The 21,214-nt window shown below is 34.8% G+C and overlaps 3 protein-coding genes across 6 annotated transcripts in view; 2 read left to right on the top strand and 1 right to left on the bottom strand.

Moving 5' to 3' along the window:
• Positions 1-5,142: 5,142 nt before the first annotated feature.
• On the top strand, positions 5,143-7,591 carry LOC111453802. The gene has a single exon (XM_023095038.1). The coding sequence runs from the start codon at positions 6,292-6,294 to the stop codon at positions 7,249-7,251; it is 960 nt and encodes a 319-aa protein (XP_022950806.1). The 5' UTR covers positions 5,143-6,291; the 3' UTR covers positions 7,252-7,591.
• Positions 7,592-10,617: 3,026 nt separating this feature from the next.
• Positions 10,618-14,491, bottom strand: LOC111453870 (NADH dehydrogenase [ubiquinone] 1 alpha subcomplex subunit 1). Of its 2 annotated transcripts, none has more exons than XM_023095150.1 (3): positions 14,324-14,491; positions 14,070-14,184; positions 10,618-10,928 (listed from the first exon to the last, which is right to left on the bottom strand). In XM_023095150.1, exons 1-2 carry the CDS (start codon positions 14,429-14,431, stop codon positions 14,092-14,094), a joined length of 201 nt encoding a protein of 66 aa, XP_022950918.1. In that variant the 5' UTR covers positions 14,432-14,491; the 3' UTR covers positions 10,618-10,928; positions 14,070-14,091. The 2 variants fall into 2 exon arrangements, with proteins under 2 accessions (XP_022950918.1, XP_022950920.1); XM_023095152.1 differs by having other exon boundaries at positions 10,618-10,922.
• Positions 14,492-18,204: 3,713 nt separating this feature from the next.
• LOC111453879 (KH domain-containing protein At2g38610-like) overlaps positions 18,205-21,214 on the top strand; it is a 6,199-nt gene continuing 3,189 nt past the window's right edge. For 2 of the 3 annotated variants that reach the window (XR_002712315.1, XM_023095165.1), the window contains exons 1-3: positions 18,206-18,507; positions 18,642-18,730; positions 20,471-20,622. Coding sequence is in view for 2 of the 3 variants with exons in the window: in XM_023095165.1 (XP_022950933.1) it covers positions 18,428-18,507; positions 18,642-18,730; positions 20,471-20,622 (321 nt within the window). In the remaining variant the exon portion in view is untranslated. Of the gene's footprint in view, positions 18,508-18,641; positions 18,731-20,470; positions 20,623-21,214 lie in introns of all 3 variants that reach the window. The other variant, XM_023095166.1, reaches the window with a different exon arrangement.

Below are 21,214 nucleotides of genomic sequence, written 5' to 3'. Positions count from 1 at the left end.
TTCGTTTGAATACAATCTAGAAAATCCAAAACAATGGGAATTTTTCTTTAATTTGGTTGATTTTGTTTATGATGTGTTCTTATGGCTCAAAAACTCAATCAATTTAGATTATTAAAATTTCAAATTTGGTAGCCCGTTAACATTTTTTTTTGTTGGGTCGACCGAGTATGTTATGACCTAACCCAATCTTGCCATACCTTCAAGATTTTATGAAAATTGATAATATTTGACTTTTGTAATCTATGTTCAATCCGAACATTATTTGTTTGTGGGTTGACATTTTCTTTGTTGGGTCAACCCGAGTATGTTATGAGCTAATCCAAACTTGCCGTACCTTTAAGATTATATGAAAATTGAGAATATTTGACTTCTGTAATCGATGTTCAACCTGAACATTGATTATAAAACCTAACCTAACCTAATTGTTTATGGTTGGGAGAGGGAAACGAAACATTCTTTGAAATGGTGTTGAAACTTTTTCCTAACAGACTCGTTTTGAAACTGCGAGGTTGATGGCTATATGTAACGAGTCAAAACGGACCTACTTGTTTATGATTGGGAGAGGGAAACTAAACATTCCTTGAAATGGTGTTGAAACTTTTCCCTAACTGACTCGTTTTGAAACTGTGAGGTTGATGACCATCTGTAACGGGTCAAAACGGACAATTTTTTCCCAACAGACTCGTTTTGAAACTGTGAAGTTGATGACCATATGTAACGGGTCAAAACGGACAATTTTTTCCTAACAGACTCGTTTTGAAACTGTGAAATACAGTTGATGACCATATGTAACGGGTCAAAACGGACAATATTTACTAGCAGCGGACTTGCCCTGTTATAAATGATATCAAAGTCAGAGCAATGATGCTAGCCTCTAAAGAGGGTGGATTATGCCATCTCCGGAACCATTCCTAAATCAACATAAAGATAACATCTTATATGTTTTAAAATGTTAATTGGGCCTTAGATTCACAAGCCCATTTATCTCATGAACTTTAATTGGGCCCATTTGAGTTTGGGTCTTATCTGAACGGCTAAGTGGGCTGAAATTGTAGCCCATTAAAGTTAGTAATGGGCCGAGATGGTCCACTAACCTACTTTTCATTTGACGTGGAAATAGAAGGGTGAGAAAATCGATGTGGGTTTCTCTTAATATATATATATATATATATATTATTTAAGAAAATAAATAATTTAATTTAGCTAGACTAAGCTAAGTAAATAACGTAATGTTTAATAACGTGATAATACGTGGGATTAGAGATTAAAATATTTGTCTTTTTGGTCGAGGATATACGTTCTAATCAGTTAAGCTATACTCGAGTTAAGAACATGATTCAAGTGATTAAGATACCATTAACAACCTATTTTGAGCGTTTTAAGATGTAACTCCAAATCCTTTATATTTACTGTAACACGACAATGTGAGAACGCATAGCTAAATTTCTTAAGTGCTTAAACTATTTGTAACCCGAACATACCCTAAGAACATGTGTTGAAAGTGGTTTGAGAAAAAAAAATCGATAAATTCAATGAATAGTTAAATTTTCGCGATAATACAACTTTTAGCAGTAATTTTTGTTATATTTACACGTGTATATTCAACTAATTCAATTGTCATCATTAGAGTATTAACTCATCGAATGTGGAATCAACCCGAGCTAAACAACACAAAAAAAGTGAATTCGATTATCACCATTGAAGTGTTAAACTCATCGAACGTGGAATCAACCTGAACCAAACGACACAAAAAAAGTGAATTCGATTATCACCACTGGAGTATTAAACTCATCGAACGAGGAATCAACCTGAAGCTAAAAAGTGAATTCGATTATTTAAACTCATCGAATGAGGAATCAACCTGAAGCTAAAAAGTGAATTCGATTATCACCACTGGAGTATTAAACTCATTGAACGAGGAATCAACCTGAAGCTAAAAAGTGAATTCGATTATCACCACTGGAGTATTAAACTCATCGAACGAGGAATCAACCCGAACCAAGCCGACACAAAAAAAAGTGAGAGCCGGAGGGGCCGGGGGGCCCGACAAGTGTCAGCATTGGAAGGAGAAATGAGGGAAATAAAAAGCAGGAAAAAGTTGAATATATAGTTGGAAGTTTGTGATGATTTGAGCATTTTGGGAACAAAACGACGGCGGTGTGTCACGGGACTGCGCTTTCACATGTCCGAACCCAAACCCAACCCAATTGCCAAATCCCACACTCCCTTTGGTCGGCCCCAAACCACCCAATCATTTCCCAACCCTAAGCACCTTCGTTTGGCTCCGTTCTAGCTAACTCGGGAATTTATTATAACCGTCTCATAATGATTCCTTGACTATATATACCGTCACGTAACTTTAGTATTTCATGAAATATGATTGAAATTGAGTTGATTTCGTTCGTTTTTTTCCGGAGACTGACCTTTAACCTCGAGATTTTACCCTTCATTTATTTAAATCAAATTCATAACATGTTGCCCTCCATACTCGCGAGTACGAGCCAAGCTTCATTTCGCCTAAATACAGCTCAAATCTTTGTGAATTTTCGATTGCATAAACGTGTTGCCCTTTATAACCTCGGTATATTAACCGTTGATTCTATTCATGTAGAACATAAAAAAAAAATGCTTCGGGGGTGAAATTTTAAATTACATTTTTACCCTTATTATTTTTTTTTAAGGAAGGCTCGTGCAGACAGGTATATTCGAACTAACTCTTAATTTAAAAATCAAGTGGATTGTAATTTACGTTTTTATCCTTACTTTATATTATTTGATCAAACTCGAGTGTGTGTGTTTTAAGTTAGGACAAAGTACCATTCTGACAAACTCATCTTAAGGCAAATTTCTTAATATATTTTATATATTTTTATTTGGCTTAAGTCAACCCAAGGGTTTTGTCTCATGAACCCGAAACCGAACCAAGTTTGTTCGGGTTCAGAGAAATGAACCCAAACCAACCCGAAAAGCTAATCCAACCCAACCCTTATAGTTCGGGTTGGGTTGGTCCGGGTTGTCGAGTTGAATGTACACCCTTATACAGAGGTATATTCGGGCTAGCTCTTAATTTCGCTGATTACAAATGAAAAAGTTTAAGGAAACAAACTTAGCTCTTACGGATTCTATTTAAACCCTAATTCTTGAATCCCGAACCATTTCTAAAATGAAAAATCTTAAATATTAAGTGGATTATAATTTACGATTTTACCCTTGCTTTTTATTCTTTCTAAGGAATGCTTGTCTAGAGAGGTATATTTGGGCTATCTCTTAATTTAAACATTAAGTGAATTGTAATTTACATTTTTACCCTTGCTTTTTATTCTCGTTTAGAGAGGTATATTTGGGCTAGCTCTCAATTTAAACATTAAGTGGATTGTAATTTACGTTTTTACCCTTGCTTTATATTATTTCTAAAGAATGCTCGTTTGTAGAGGTATATTCGGGCTACCTCTTAACTTCGCTGATTACAAATGAATTTTTTTTAAGGAAACAAACTACCGATTTTGTTTAAACTCTAATTCTTGAATCTCGAACCATTTCTAAAATGACAAATCTTAAACATTAAGTGGATTGTAAATTACGTATTTACCCTTCCTTTTTATTCTTTCTAAGAAAGGTTCGTTCAAAAAGTATATTCAGCCAAACTCTTAATTTCGTTAATTACAAACGAAAACGTATAAGGAAACAAACGTAGCTTCTACCGAATTTGTTTAATCCCTAATTCTTGAATCTCGAACAAATGAAAAATCACGATTTATTTAAAATTTAGACAAATTTTAATATTTTAATTAATAATTATATAATATAATTACTTGACCAATAATTATAAAAAAAAAAAAAATCTAATTATTTTCTCTCTCTTAATCATGCTTTTGCGTGCTAACCACCAACTTCAATTTACACGCACATTATAATATTAACTTTCTCAAACACATTGATTTTATGACCAAACCATAAAATCAACCACTCATTGGGGGCAAAATGGTCATTCCATTTGCCCCCCTACCTTCCATAATTTCTCCTATTTATATCATTTTTTTTTAATTCAGAATATTTTTTTAATACGTATTATTTCTGGTGTAGTCTGTCAGTATCAATAATAATAATAATAATAATTTATCTTCATAATTATTATTGTGAATTAAAATATTTTTTTATTAAATTATAAATTTTTGGTATAGTAAATAAAAGATAATAAACCAATTTAGAATTTAATTTAATTTTTTTTAAAATTAAATTATTAACTGTTCATTTACAAATAAATAAATAAATAAATAAATATATATATATATATATTAAATTTTTAAAAATTAAATTATTAGCCGTTCATTTACAAAAAAAAAAAAAATATATATATATATATATATATATATAAATATAAGGACCCATTTCTTTTAAACTAAAATGGATAATAAATATAAATTTCAGGAAGTTAGTTTGATTTATGTACATTACTATAATGGAATCGCGTATAAAATAGAGTTTTTGTTCGAACTGATCCTCAATGTTTAATTTCTCTGAAAGTATTTGTAGTTTGCTCGGTACTTATTCACCATGTAGCACTGCTAACGTGACACCAGCCATCACGTCTACAGTCATCTTTATGGGTACATACCCATCTGTCCTGGTACTAGGTAGGAGCTCGACTATTACTTCTTTTCACTAGACCATGACTAGGAGCGGGAGGAGCTACATGATAGTCTTATCTTTCGTTCAAAGGTAGACAATGGCATCGACATTGATTCCACAACCTTAGCTTTGTGAGCATGCCTGTATAACACGATAAGGACCGAGAGAACGATTATATAATCTGAAAAAAAAAAAAATTTTAAAGGAAAGGCACCAACATTAGGATATTAAAAAAATCCATGTAATCTCTAATTATAACATGGGATCCATGAATCAATAATAATGAAATAATTAAAATAAAAATTATTTAAAAAAAAGGGGAAATGTATAAAATACAAATATATAATACTTATTTTTTAAAAAAGAAATAAAAAGATAATAGAGTAATAATAGGTTTGAAGAAATGGTTTGACCGCGTAGCGCCACGTGGCAGCTGCAGCCAGTGAAGTTCGAAAGCGACGTTTTTTTTTTTGTGGACTTTTTACCTTCTTCGCCGGTTGGTTTCATAATGCGATACCGAAATCGAAGCTAAAAAGGAAAGATCTGTAGCCGTTCCCTAAAATATTTCTTTCGATTTTCAGTTCTTCAGCCCACCATTTTCTGCTCCCTAACTCACCCGAGTCCTTCAATCCCAGTTCATAAATCATTCAATCTGTTGATCTTTTTCTGTTTTTTTCGTCAATTTTTTTGTGGATTTGTTGTTTCGAGCTCTTCTTTCACCTCCATTTCACGTTTTAACGCCGCCATTGTTGCCGTTTTTCATCTCTTGTTCTGATTTCTGTGTTCCCTTTTGATTATTTGCTCTGTTTTTGTTGGAACTTGGAGGAGTGGGAGAAGGAATTTCGTTGTTCTTTTGGGTTTTTTTTTTTGTTTTTTTTTTTCTCTTGAAATCTGTTTGTTTAGTTTCTCTTCTGGATTTTGTGTTCAATTTTTGAGAGATGAATCTGTATGTCTCTTAATCGGTTGTTGTTTGATTCTTTTGATGACCTGATCGATTCCCCAACTCGTTCTCTTGATTTTGGGTTTTTGGGCGATTTTGATTGTTGGGTATCGAGATTTGGTTGGGGAAATGCGGGATGTTCTTTGATTGAGTTTCTCCATTGCCGTTATGTGCGGCGTGGTTCATGCGGCGCGTTTGATTTGAAGTTGTGAATCATGATTTTCCTCAAGATTCTAGGGTTTATGCGCTCGTTTGCGGCTGATTTCTACTGCGATTTTCAAGAATTTGTATGGTGATATGGGTTCTTTGCTCATCTAAGCTCTGCAAGTATCTCACATTACCGCCGTTGGAGCTAACTTAAGCAGGTACTTGCTCGTTTATTCAATAAAATTCGCGTCAGATTTAGAATCCGCCATCGTTGTTGAAGAATCTGATTTCTCTGTTTCTGTGAGATTCCATTGATAATTCCAAGCTTTTTTGTTCAACGATTCCGAAAGGGAAAAAAGTAATATCTGGAAAAGAATAAGGATCTTGCAACGGTTCAAATTTGTATCCCTTCCTTCATTCAAAGCTGCTTTTGATTTATTGCCCATTTGAAGATCTTTATAGCGTATCCGTTATCACTTTGTGGCAATTTTAACTCTCATTTGAGTATTGTTCTGTTCTCTGGTTGAGCTGAAATCTACGTGCATTGCTGTGAATTGTGAGATTTCAAAGCATCCATGGGGCTTCCTAGAAGTCTCGTGATGCTGATTGTTCAAATGTGGTTCTTGTTTTTGGCTGATCTGGTTATGGTTCGATCAACGGATACTCGTTCTTCGGCGCGTTCTTTGGATGTTCTTCTCCAGGAATATGCTTATAAGGCATTGGTTAACCCGAAAACTGGTATTCCTTACGATGCAGCCGCTCCCTCGAACTTGACTGGGATTAGCATTAGAGCTATGAGGCTGAGGAGTGGTAGTTTTCGACGGTACGGTGTTGTTTCATTCAAGGAGTTCGATATCCCGACTGGTGTTGTCGTGCAGCCATATGTTGAGAGGCTTGTTTTGGTGTATCAGAACTTGGGGAACTGGTCTGAGGAGTATTATGCATTGCCTGGTTATACCTTTTTAGCACCAATGTTGGGTCTTCTTGCTTACAATGCCTCCAATCTCTCGGCTACTAATCTTCCCGAACTCGAAATGAGAGCTTCCGGTGACCCGATACATGTCAAGTTCGACAATGTCAAGCCCCTCCCGGATGGCGCCGTTGCAAAGTGTGTTTGGTTTAATCTTCAGGGAATAGCCAATTTCAGCAGTGTGGTGTCTGGTAACACATGTTCAATGATCCAACACGGACATTTCTCTATCGTCGTCGAATCCATCGCTCCTTCTCCTTCACCAGTCTCCCAGTCGCCCCCGGGGGCTGTGATCCCGAATGCACCTCCACCTTCAAGCAAGAAAAACACCACCAGAGTGTGGATCATTGTAGGATCTGTGGTGGGTGGAGTGTTGCTGTTGGTGTTGCTATCATTCCTCATTTGTTGGGTTCATAAGTTAAAGCAAAGAAACAAAATGGAACAGATGGAGAGGGCAGCAGAATTGGGAGAACCTCTACAAATGGCAATGGTGGGCGACACAAAAGCACCCACGGCAACCGTGACACGAACGCAGCCGACTCTTGAGACAGAATACGTCCCTTGAGTTCCTCCATCGACCCCGATCACTCATCACGGTACCAAGATATTCATCCTTTCTAGTTCCTTTGCTGATCTTCTCTGGTTTTGATGGTATTCTTGTGAGTAGTAGAAGTTTTAATGATGATTTTTGTGTAAATGCCGTTTATTTCTGATACATGTATGATGAATGATTCATTGTTTCGCACAAAAAGTGTTACTGAGAACTGATTCTTCTTCTTCTTCTTCTTCTTCTTCTTCTTCTTCTTCTTCTTCTTCTTCTTCTTCTTCTTCATCTTGTTCTTATGTATCTGCTGAATTTGGTTTTATGCAATTTCGAAGGCAATAAAGAGAGATTCTTCATGAAATGTTTTGTTCTGAGTTCTTTTTCTTTTTCCTGTTTGTGATGTTAAGATTTCGTCGGTGGCTTGCTTATGTGTTTGACTAAATAAACAATTTTTTTTGTTCTCTTCTGCTTGTATATTTTAATATTAAATGTTTCGAGTTTGAATTTAGGCAATCTCGTTATTAGTTATTACGGTTAATATAATACGTCTCTAAGTTGTTAAGAGGCGGGTGAGACTACTACTTTGATGGTTTCATTCTCGCCCGAAAAAGATTCATTCATACCCTTAAATTTAATGAACTTTTTATCTTTAAACTTTTTCTTTTAGAAATTATAAAGATTTTTTTAAACTTCTGCGGTATTTTTAGAAAAATTTAAATCAAAATAGCAAAAATACTTTTAAATTTTTTTAAAAAGTTCTTTCACCATATCAAATAAAAGGGTATGTTTATAGCCTATTTATCCCCTAAAATCATTTTCCCGCCATTCTCGTAATCGTCACCTGTAATCCAATTCCTCCCGTCTTTCTGTTACCTTGGATTCCTCTGTTAGGAGTAAGGCCTCAGGCTGGGCGTTATTTATCTCGTAAAATCACTTCTCTGCCATTCTTGTAACCGTCACCTATAATTCAATTCCTCCCGTCTTTCTGTTATCTGGGATTCCCGCCATTCTCGTAATCGTCACCTATAATCCAATTCCTCCCGTCTTTCTGTTATCTGGGATTCCCGCCATTCTTGTAATCGTCACCTGTAATCCAATTCCTCCCGTCTTTCTGTTATCTGAGATTCCCCCATTCTTGTAACTGTCACCTGTAATCCAATTCTTCCTGTCTTTTTGTTACATGGAATTCCTCTATTATGAACAAGGCCTCAGAATTACTCTCGTCTTTATGTTAGCTGGGATTTCTCTATATTATGAGCAAGACCTCAGGCTGGCTGACGAATCCTGTATGTGTTCCGAAGACAAGAAACTAAGTCAGTAAAATTATACTTTTATATTTTTATATTTTTAATGAAATTAACGTAACAAAAATTATTATTTTGTGGATGATTCATTCAATCTAAGCTCCTTATAACTTTGGGCTTTATTTATTACAAATATGTTTTTTTGGTTGTTGTTGACACTGACATGTTGGATTTTTGTCTTTCCTTTCCACTAGAATTTAAAATCTTTTTTTTTTTTTTTTTTTGTTAATTAAATATATAAATAAGAAATCCCAAAGGTATTTGATTGAGAATGAAGTGGTGGGCCATAGAGGACAGAAAATGGAATTTGGGGGAAAAAGCAAATATAAATTATATAAAAAAACAGTATTTGTATTTATTAATTGACCATCTTAGACATCTTCTGTACTAAACGCTGCGTTTTGGTTGTTTGAACAGCAAGCATTCAACACTAAAGAGATCCAACTCTAAGAGGGACAAAACAGTAATTTCCAGCCCAATATTATTATTATTATTATTCATTCAAATTCTAAAATTTTCAAAAGTGTTGTATAATATGGGCATAATACAGGCTGTAGAACAAGCTAAAAAGGGCTTGTTTTTGTTTTTGTCTTTGCCATTTTTTATAATTATTTTAATATTTTTATTTATTTATTTATTTAATAAGTAATTTCTGCCTTTGGGAAAGTGCTTTACATTAAAAAGCTGAAATGGAAATTGAAGAGAGAATAAATAAAGGCAGGCAGGCAGGCTATTCTCTACTTTAGTTTAGTAAAGGTAAAGTGTAGCTGAACAAAAAGAAAACCAATCCATACATATAAAAACTTGGTCTCCGAACGATTCATCATACGAGAGAATCAACTTTTAACTATAAAACCCGTTACAAACGTACATCAACCAAACCAAATGAGTTTGATAACCCGGATATAATAAGTCCAACTCCATGATTAGTATAGGAAGAGGAGATTCTTTTAGGGATTGGATCCGATCCTGCACATCAAACTCTCAGAAATATCATGTCTAGCCCTGCCAGATATAAAATCAGAATGTACTATAGGGAATAGTACTAGTTGTCAACTTCTCCCTACCCAAAGGTGAGCCGTTGTTATTTCTCTCTTGCTTGCTTATATAAGCTCTTTCAAAAATCTCTCTCTGCCCTCGTTTTCTAAAACCTTCTCTTAAAATCGAGGCCAGAGGCTCGAGCATACGTCGCTTGGCCGTAGGCAACACAAGAACAAGTTGGCTTAGCTCACTTATCGTTGGAAAGTGAATGCCGCACAATCACAGGTCTGCTGCCATCGAGAGTGTGATTGTGACAAGTGGTAGAGTCTTATCTCGAAATGTTATCCCTTTTCAAGCTAGATTGTTCTTGGTCAATTTGAGCATAACGGAATGGATAAAACACAAATTACCACTCGACTTTTCGACTAAAAGTCGACACTAATCTACGTTTGGAGGCCTAAGTGTGGACGAGTGACAATATTCCTTGGCTACTAAGTTGTTTTTCCTTGGGTTTCTAACCTCAAAAAGTAAAGAAAAACGGCCTAAATGTTCAGTTTCCAAGCCAGTTTTCCCATTGTGATTAAAAATCCACCAGCTATAACTTGTACAGTTGCCACCATGTCCCACTTCCTTTGGGACCTTTTCAGGGCAATAATCACAAGACCTGATACATTTTTTTCAGCTAAAGAAAGTGGTCAGAAAGGTGTTCCTACGGAATAGTAGTATGGCCAGGGTCTTACTACACCTACTACTTACTTACCACCACATGCTCTAGAATAATTCCAAACTAAATGGGGTGTTGGGTGCTGCCAATATTTCACCAACATTTCCACCACTATTTAATGCAAGGTCCACTTCTGAACAGAAACTCAAAACTGCACGAACAAAATCATTATTTCAGTATCAATGTCCGTAGATTTATGGCTGTCACCCTCTCTATAAACAGCTACTGCCATTAGCCTATGGGAGATATGGAGAGTAGCAGCACAGACATTATGGCACATGATTCAGAAACATAAACTATCATGCCTTCTACTTCAACTCTAGTTCTTGTTATTATTGCATCAAAATCTAATATCATGAGTTTCCTATGGGAAAAGGGTGAACAGAAAATAAAAACTTACATGGATTCAAAGCTATTCATCATCATTTGAGTACAGGGTTTCCTCCTGCTCAAGGAGGTAAAGCTAGTTCCAGAAAACAGAAACTCAAAAGTCAACATTCAGGAGAAAATCTACTTTGATATGGAGAAGCAAATTCTTGATGATCAATTATACTTATGTTCAGATAAACATAGGAACAATGAAACAAATTGATAATACACGACAGTGATCATCATCGTACAGACATCTGCATTCTGCAATAGAAACTTTTATTCCTTCATCAAGAGTGCATCCGTGACAACTCCTGCACCTAGGACAACATTAGCGTTAGTTCTAAAGTCGAGAGTTTCCCAAGTATAGTGAGAAATCAAAAGATAAAGAAAAAGAACCAAAGAGCTTCAGATGCAAAGCTGAGAATCCATTTCATATGCCTCCTTGCTCACATGCATACTTGATAGGTTTTATGCAAGATTTCAATTTGAATTCACGGGTACCTTTCCCTCCAAGCTTATGTAGCAGGAAAAGGGTTTTCACATTGTTCAGGTAAACTTAAAGCTATTACAGAAGACAAACTTGTAATCACCGCTACTTTTTTTAAATAATAAAGAGGGGGAAATTTTGTTGACAGTGAGGACTGCTGGGAAAAAATAAAAAATAAAAACGCTATGATCCTCGATTAAGGAACCGCAAGAGAAGGAGGGCACTTGGAATTGGGTGGAGGAGCTTGCGTCACATGGTGAGTTTTCTCAAAAAAATACCTATACCTAGAGAGCTCCGCTCGATTACCTAATGAAACGTCACGACTCCGATGTAGTTTTGAGGAGACAACGTCGTGGACTACAGAGACAACTGAAGAGAAGAAAAACGCATGGGCAGGGCTCCTGCGTGAAGTAGAAGAAAGGGGGGGAACCGATCTGACTGAACTGGTACCAGCTGGTTCACTTTAACCCGACCCAACCGGTCTAGTTGGATCAAGTCCAGCCAGTTATGTTGGACCGATTTTGGTCCAACCGAAATGGAAACCCTTATTCTGCCTGGTTTACAACATTTTAATTAGAATTTCACCCCGATTTCAATAGTTCTAATATTTTCCCTTAATGTAGAACCCAATCAAGAACTTTTGGGAAAATTTGGAAATTCTCGAAGACCCGAACCAAACTCGGGAAAGTCTATAACAAGTAGCCACATGTATTATTTTTAAGTAATACTTGTAGGGGTCGATTATGACAATAGAAAATTTTATTAGAAAGCATGATGATAAACCTAATTGATCAAGTTGCATATATTTAAGCCTAGAAACTCGTTCATAATCAAGTTTAGCGCAATATTATGTTTAAAGCTTTTGCTTGTATGTTGTGAACTCTGATTAGTCCTAACTTTATGAGGCCATCAGCATGTCTCGTATGTTTGTAAATCTGTTGATTGAGCATGTTGGACATCGTTATATATGCATGGTAGAATGTTATAGGGATTAGACACCCTTGCATGACTGGATATTATATTGGATATATGCTATGTGCCCTAGAGGAGAGCCTAGATGAGTATATGTATGATGATGAGCAATTATTGCATATTCCCTTAGTCCTAGAACTTACATTGGGTCCCACAGGTATTTTTGGGTGATCAGGCAAATCAAGTAGGAACAATTGGGGTGCAACCCCTAATCGCAAACTTACCTAGCATGGTTAGAGTCTACTTGATACATAGAGGTTACTTATCACCCATAGAGGACGTTAGAAGTCATTGAGGGTATGCTACTTGGGTAAACCAAGTAGACAGTTCATATGGAGTGCAAGCGGTCAGAATACTGGTCTGCGTATAGTGCACAGGTAACCTCATACACAAGAAGACCTACCCTTGAGCCCGTTACAGGACAAGCTGACTCATGTGCCAATAGCACAAGGTTAAGGATAGACTAGAGAAATGTAAACAAAAGGCTAAGTACATTCAAACCCTACATTATGGTCCATGGGCCTTAGTTATACACCTTAGAGTAGGAGAATATAGAGTTTAGGTACATATAAGTGTATTGGGCCAGTACAGATAGTAAGTCATGACATTCGCTAATGCTGGAGTCAGAATATGAACATATAGCTTAAGAGACCATCGTAAGTCCGACGAGAGCCTACAAGTAGGTTGCTAAATGAGTATCTCATTCCATGTTATTCTATTTTTTTTCAGATGAAGTGTAGACCACTGTTGGCAGCGAGAGCATGTAGAGCCGTCAACTGCAGGGAGTAGATCAAGTCATCCTCCATCTTGTCATATTAATATTATTTTAAATGCTGCTTTTCAAAATTCGCAACAATTAGGAGACACCATGACTCACGAGCCATGGAGATCTTCTTTGCAAAATATTATCACCTCCGTTTTATTTTCCTACACTGCACATCCTCCCTCTACTTCCCAAATCTCAACCAGCCCTAGCTCACTCATGCCATGCTTCATGCCTCCGATTTTCCCTCCCTCTCAATCAGCACCCACACCCCAAATGCACAACTGTACCTCTCAGTTATCCATCTCTCAGTCTCAGCCCTCTAATGCAGCAACTCTTAATCTCTAAGTTTCAATTCTCTCATGCATTAGCCTTTATCTTAACTTCACCGACTCTTATTTTATTTATCAGTCATACCATCTCAAGCCATCATTGCCTTCACCGTTATTAGCCAGAGGAATTCCATCTCATTTTGGTTTTAGCCAAAACGGAACCTACTAACCAGAAGGTTGAATAATTGGTTTAAACAAATTGCCTGAAGCTGTCATTTACCCTGTGTGATGACTTATAGGCCAGTTTTTGGTGCCAGGTTTGGACTCAACCTATTGTGCACCCCGGTTATTCCTACAAACTTAGGGATTTTTGTCGCAAATACATGAGGTAATAAGTCACTGCAGTTAGTTACCCAACCAACTAACAGCAGATTATCAACAACGGACTCAAATAGCATAGCATCACAATGGACGCATAAAATAGCGCTGAAGTACTACATCATGTTTTGTTGGAACAAGGAAAAGAAGGGCTTTAGATGGAACAGATAAGAAATTTTTCGTAACTTAGGACCTTACGGAACCTGTGGCCTCGTTCATGGGGTAACCTTTTCATGGATTCTTTGATACGTAATTTCCTTCACCAGTTTGGGAGAGTGTGTTTTTTCTTATACCGCATTCATCGATAGAGTTTTGATTCCTATAAACATAAATACATACATACTGAACCTCGAGCATCCAAATCAATAGCTTGCAATCACTACCTTCAACTATTTTAAAAAATGTCATAGTAAATGTACGGATTCCTGGAATTAAAAATCATACTAGATTTAAAATTTAACATTCTCCAAGTCCAAGAGATTGACTAACTACCCATCAAGAAAGAGGATTGCCCTAAAAATTTCATACCCCGAGGTTAACCTTCCCAAAAACTGAAAAACAGTAATAAGAACGCATAAACATGTACCAGGGGATGCAGGTCAATAAAATTAACTATGCGAACCGGCGGAGACATTCTCCACGAGCTTCTTGTCCCTGCGTTCCATGGCAACGTCCCACATATCATTACCGATGTGCTTCGGCTGCACAAACGCAAAAAACAGAAATCAAAATCCAAAAACTGATTACAGAGATCGATGATCGGAACTCAGAGATAGGAGATCCATTGAGCAGAGAAGAGGGGAAAAACGCTAAAATCAAAACCAGCACAAAGTTAATTACCCGGCCATGGGCTGCTTTGTGGATATGATATTGAGCATTCCCCATTATACAAAGCATTCCGGCAATGATTCCCAGAGGAAGTGCCGCTTCCAGCCATCTCCATCCCATTTCTCTATCTGCTGTTGAAATCTCGGGGTGTTCCTCCGATGGCTACGAGCTCGACGATATATCTCGCAGAGCATATGGGCCTTAGCTTGGGCTCGTATTCGACGCCTTTCCAAGGTCCAATTATTTAGTGGACCAGTCTTCGAAGACGGCCCATTAAAATTTTTAATTAATTAATTTAATATTATTTTAATAAATAATTTTAAAACCATCCCTTACAAATTTAGTCTACCAACTTAAATTATAGTATCTATCGATGATCGGGACTAAATTCCCGACGACAAGCCCGATATTGGAAGAATAACTTCTCTGAAGATTCAGTTCGGTTTTCAAGTTGACATTTTTTTTTTGTCGAGTCATCAGAAATAAGGTTACAACTCAACTCAACTCAACTCTTGCCTGACTTTAAAAAAGAATTAAATATTTAAAATTGATGCGATTTTAATTATTAATGTATCATATATATATATATATATATATATATAATTAAAAGAATATCAAAACTTGAAAATAGGGGGTTAGATTGTGAACTCTATATAAATGGTTCACGTTCCCAACCCAACCTGTACATATCCCTATCTATTATTTCGAGTGTCACCTCGTCGTTTGAAATTTGTATACAAATAAAAGGTGGTGTAACAGCTCAAGCCCACTACTAGCAGAGGCTAATTATGTATTACCGTCACCATCACGATTTTAAAACGCGACTTCTTTTAGGGAGATGTTTCTACATCATTAAAAAAGAATGTTTTGTTCCTCTCCAATGAATGTAGGATCTCAAAATCCACTCCCTTGAGGGTCTAGTGTCCTTACTGGCACACGCCCGTTGCCTGACTCTAATATCATTTGTAACCGTCAAAGCCCACTACTAATAGATATCATCAGATTTGATTTGTTACATATTGTCGTCAACCTTATGAGTTTAAAATAACATTATACATAGAGGTTTCAACACGAGGGATTATTTCCTCTTTCTAACTACTGTGGGATCTCACACGTTAGTGGACTCGAGGTTTGCCATATAATCTAGTTATTTACAATCAGACCCTTTTACTTCACAATATTTGCAAAGAAGGTTCACTTTCATCTCAATTCACTCCCTTAACGAAACTTCATTACGTGCATGGTGGACACGTGTCGTCCAATAAAGAAGATAAGTGATAAATAATTATTTTATTACATGGTGGACACGTGTCGTCATATAAGTTTAAGTGATAAATAATTATTTTATTACAACCGTAAATAAAAATGAAGGCCACAAATTATTTTTGAAACCGACTTATTTTTTTTTAATTTTTATTTTTAAATACTTGTTCTTCGTTCTCTCTCTTCAATTTAAAAAATCAAATGTTTAAGTGTAATAAAAAATAAATATATAATTTCTAAAAAAATTCCTGTATTTTTTCATTAATTTAAATTTAAAAAATCCTTAAAAAAAATATAAAATATGAAAGGAAATTTTAATTTAGTTAATTAACTAAAAATATAAATCCTATAAAATTTAAACTTTATTTTTGATTTATTAAGATTAATTTTTATTATTATTAATATATCATATTTGTAGCATTTCTTATTAACACTAAGATATTATAGTTTTCTATATATTATTCTAATTAAATTGCATTATAATTAATAATATTGAACTACAAATAAATAAAATCAATTCAATATTAAATTTTAATAGATAAATAATCATATATTTATTTGATTTTTTGGAGGTAAATATTGTAGGCTCCTCCGTCTCTAGAACTTCCCACATTTTTTCTTTTTTTTTTTAAATTTTTAAATAATATAATTATAAATAAAAATTAGAAAATTTATGTACATTTTCGAACATAAATATATTAGATTTTAAAAAATAGTTATTTTTTTAGGAAAACTATTAGTTTTTATTAAAACAAAAATACATAGGAGTTTCAATAATATCATTCAATTAAATTAAAAAATATTTTTATCAGTACTATATTAAAAAAAATATCCATAAAAATTTAAAAATAATATTAATATCCTTTACATTTATAAAAAAAAATTACCGTTACTGTATAGACAAAAACTGTCTTTCGCCACCTCATAGATTTATCCAAACTTTTTAATGTTATTTCATCAGATTTTTTGTTACTGTATAGACAAAAACTGTCTTTTGCCACCTCATAGATTTATCCAAACTTTTTAATGTTATTTCATTAGATTTTTTAAAACGTGATATTAATAGTAAGAATATTTTTAAGTTTTTTTAAAGAGAGTTTTGGAAGTTTTAAAAATAATATAAGGATTTAATGAAATTTGTTAAAATTTAAAAGTATTTTTTTTTTACCCTTCCAAAATCAAATCATATTTTTTAAATAAAATGTTAACAATTTCGGTACATATTAATAATTGATTTCGTCTTATATTTATATATGAAAAATCTGATTTTTTTAAGAGAAATATTTTAAATTAATATTGAAATAAAAATCTTTTAGAAATTTGTTTTGAGATTTGAAATGGTGTGACCGTGACTGGACTGAAGCCTCGAAACACCGTTTACAAATACGTAATAATAATATTGCAATAAATAAATAAACGATTTAAAAAAATTATTTCATTAGAATTATCGTATTTTATTTATTTATTTTATTGGAGAAAAAACAGACTTCTAAACAAATTTTCAATTTTCAATTAATCGCAATTTTAAAAATCTATTTTTTTTTATTGCTATCACATTTTTATTTATGTATTTTCTTAAAAAAAAAAAAAACTTTCTAAACAAAATTTAAAATTTCAATTATATATATATATATACAAACGACGTACATGTTGCATTTCATTGTCATCTCGGTTCCCAACAACACGATTCATGATACCATCCCATGTCTTGAGACACATTGACCAAATAGGCTTGCTCGGACACATCCGATAGGAATTGACCCATGTGTCGATCATCTCATTTGAACGTCTCGAACATCCATCCATCCGAATTTTCTCGAGCATCAAAGTCTCTCATGTCCATGCTAACCATTTACGACATACGTTCCAGATAGCTAGTGCATAGTCCAATCTCCGACACATGAACTGGGGGTGCAATACTGCACACCCGTGCCGTCGGGTACTCTCCTTGAAAAAAACATTTTAAAAAAAAACACCTGAGACGCTCTCCTACACTATGTCAGATGCATGTGCCACAGGGTATCTCGCTTAGGCCATAAGGCTTAGGCCATAAGGCCTAAAGGTGGTGGAGAGTCCAAGACATAGGACGACATCACGATGCATGGATCGTGTTGTTGGGAACCAAGATGACAATGAGACATGATTGTGTCGTGTATATATATACCAACTTATTTCATATTCACATCCTTCGACCGAAGTCCATAAGCTACAAGCTACCCATCAACCGACTCAATTCAATTATTTTTCATAAGCTGTCCACTTTAACCGTTAATACCTCACAATTTTAAAACGCTTATGTTACTGAGAAGTTTCCACACCCTTATAACAAATACTTCGTTATTCTCTGTGAGATCTCTCAATCTACTAAGTTCACAATCTTATTTAATTATTTTAAAAATAAATTAATAAATAAATTTAAATTTTATGATTTAAAAGTTTAATTTACAATTTAAAAATAAACTTATAATTAAATCATTATAACCACTTGACATATTTGCTTTTTTATTTGTTATTTTTAATTTAACCTAATTTCTTAAGCTTACTAAATTTGATTTTAGTTTCCATTATTTCACTCACAAAAAATAAAATAAATAAATAAATAAAAGAAAACTACGACCATTTACAATCATAGATTTTCCTCATTTCAGCTTCCGTATATTTACAGGCGTCCACCCTTTTACTCCTTACCTCCTGACCTCTGCCTCCGCCTCCGCCTCCATCGTCGGAACTGTTCTTATCCACCGTCTTCGCCGGCGACATCGCCGTCTCCATCTTCCGACATCCCTCTTCCATTTCCCAATCCTACGATTCTCAGAACATCCATTTCTGCTCACAGTTAAATAGCCAAAGGCCATGTCCGGTATGTACGGTACCAACTTCTCCCCTGCAAGAACTGCTTCGCCTCACATCAGGACTACTCCTGATGGAGACAGGTACCACTTCCGATAATCCACTTCCGAGAATTTTCTTTAATTTAACGATTCTAGAGTTTGCTCAGCTTGTTAAAGCTGAGATTACTAATTGAATAATCAATCCCCCCTTTGGTTCTTTGTTTTTTAATCTTTAGTCAGTACTTGTCGGAGCTACTAGCGGAGCATCAGAAGTTCGGCCCCTTCATGCAAGTTCTTCCGATCTGTAGCCGACTTTTGAATCAAGGTAGTGCTCTTCTCTGAATTTTTGGTGTTCCTGAATTTATTTCAGTGCTTAATTATTGCGGCGGTGTTTATGTGTATGTCTAGATCGGTGAAGCTGGTGAACTTCTCCTTTTTCCTCTTTAGTATCATTAGCGATTGCTCTCTTTGCCCTCGGGGTTGACTGTTGAATTGTGCATATGTTAGTCTTGGATAATCTCTTTCACTTTCTTGAATCTGGTTTTGTGGAATTCTGTTCTTTTGATTGCTGGAAAAATCTTAGCTACTCTTGTTGGGTGCTTAATTCTTCTAGTACACGATGTTCTACATGTTATGCATATCCATTCTGTTAGATTTTTCTTCTTAAGTTTTGGAGAGTTATGCATTCTTTATACTAATATCTTGTACAAAAGTCTCTTCTGATGTATCACTGTCATGAACTAATATACCATTGAAAGACCAAAAGCCTCGTGCTTACGTTAAGCTTCGAAAAGCGATATTCAAGCTTTTTGTGTTATAAGAATTGAAGGTTTAATTCATTAAGTTTGGTTTAGAATGTTATTAGATGTTTATTAATTCTTGTTATGTCAGTACGGGAGTATATGATTGTTCGCTAAAATCATGTCTACACCTATGAAAGCTAAAATATCTCAAAATATACTATAGGAGAAGTGTTTAGTTGTTAATTCTTCCTACCCATATTATACGCTATTAACGATTTCCGAACGCTTTCTAAAATTTTCTCTGTATCTTTTCTTTTCTTTTTTTTTTTGATAAGAGAATAAAATTTTCTCTATATCACCTTTTTTCTAAAATATTTTATGAGGAATGAGACTAGATGACCCAAGTTCTAGTGGGCTGACTCTTGAGGGTGAGAATAAGTGGTGCACAATAACGTTGCGAGTCCTGACAAAGTGCGATTGTGACACCAAAATGATTTTTTTTGGTGCGAATCCCGACCTTTCATTTAACATTTTAACGAATTTTCTACTCTAAAAGTAATTTTGAATTATTTACAATAATGTGTAATTTTGAAAAAATAAAGATTATTTATAATTTGAAAATATTGTAAAGAATGAAACAAGTGGACTTCGTCTTCAAATCTTAGCTGTATCATGAAGTGATGGTTCCATTTGGACCCAATATATAATCTATTCATCAGTAGTGGAGGTTTGAATTCATCTAAATTGGTGATGCGACAATCTCATGCTGACAATCTGTTCTTTTTTGGTCATTCACTATAACTTAGTCTATGACATAAGAACTGAAGGCTGGATGTTGAATGTGGTAAAGCTTTTCAAGTGAAGGCTAATCATTTAAGGCCCCGAAATATGTAGTAGTTTTAGAACTCAAAGTGTGAATAAAAAAAAACGGTGCTCTTAGTAGACCTTGTGTAAGAGCTTCCTCGATCAGGATCTATTCGTTAGGTTGTACCTCTTGCATTTTTGAGTTCTAAGTCTAGTGCTGTTCGAACTTACGGAGTTGTCCTTGGATTCTTTGGTGTTTGATAGTCACGTAATGCTCCAAGGCTCAAGTTTCAACCTCCATTTAAATTGCCATATTGGGTGTTGATGAACTTCATCCTGCTCTGAACAGCATAGTATTTGTTTGCACTTCCTAATTGATCTTGTTATAGAGTTCGGTTTTGTTTATAAGTATTCTTCTCTGTACTTAATGCACAAATATATTTCTATATCTTCCTTTTGGTATGTTTCTGCTTTTCAATTCTGTCGGTAACTTCTAACAGCAAGCTCTTTAAATGCAGAAATATTGCGGGTTTCTGGAATGATGTCCAACCAGGGTTTCTGCGACCTCGATAGGCTTCGGCATAGAAGTCCTAGTCCAATGGCTTCTTCAAACCTTATATCTAATGTTAGTACCACAGGTTTGAGTGGCTGGAATGGTCTTCCTCAGGAGGTAATTACTATTTTAGCATCAAAACTCCATTGGTAACTCCTGATACCTGTTGATCTCATCATTTTGAGTACAATTTTAGTATGTTTTGATATATAGGCTAACATATGCCATCATTGTTACTCGATAGTTTGAAGGTAACATTGTAATTCTCCCTCTAAAGTAGGCTCGTAGCTTGAGGGATTGGGGCTGCAATAAATGTTGCAGTGTGCCATTATTTATAGCTAATTACAAAAGTTTGTTCGTCATTTTATTTAATATGAATTTTGGGAATATATGCAGCGAGAGAAGGAGCGGACTTGAATTTGTCTTTAACTCAGTATTTGTTCTTGAGTTGAACACGTCTCATGAAATTGATAGTTTCTTTTCCATTAGTTAATCTTCTTATTTTTGTGTGTTTGTTTGTTCGTTCTCAATAAGATTGTAATAATACTAATTAATTTGCTTATTGAGATCTAATTTACTCTCATAGATGGGAAAAAACGTGAAACTTATTATTTTTTTCGGTAAGAAACTGTGCTTTCATATAGAGAAATGAAAGAACTAGATCTACCAGAGAATACAAAAAAAAAAAAAAAAAAAAAAAAAAAAAAAA

This window comes from Cucurbita moschata, unplaced genomic scaffold (assembly GCF_002738365.1).
Source record: "Cucurbita moschata cultivar Rifu unplaced genomic scaffold, Cmos_1.0 Cmo_Scf00015, whole genome shotgun sequence".
NCBI classification, from domain to species: domain Eukaryota; kingdom Viridiplantae; phylum Streptophyta; class Magnoliopsida; order Cucurbitales; family Cucurbitaceae; genus Cucurbita; species Cucurbita moschata.
The sequence above is the reverse complement of the archived record's forward strand: the minus strand, read 5'-3'. Positions and strand labels throughout refer to the sequence as shown.

What these genes read in the sequence shown, in the direction of transcription:
- LOC111453870 (XM_023095150.1), bottom strand. Translation starts at nt 14,431, where the DNA reads ATGGGATGGAGATGGCTGGAAGCGGCACTTCCTCTGGGAATCATTGCC. An exon ending in ACAAAGCAGCCCATGGCCGG is followed by an intron (nt 14,185 to 14,323) that starts GTAATTAACTTT and finishes GCGTTTGTGCAG; the next exon opens with CCGAAGCACATCGGTAATGA.
- LOC111453802 (XM_023095038.1), top strand. Translation starts at nt 6,292, where the DNA reads ATGGGGCTTCCTAGAAGTCTCGTGATGCTGATTGTTCAAATGTGGTTC.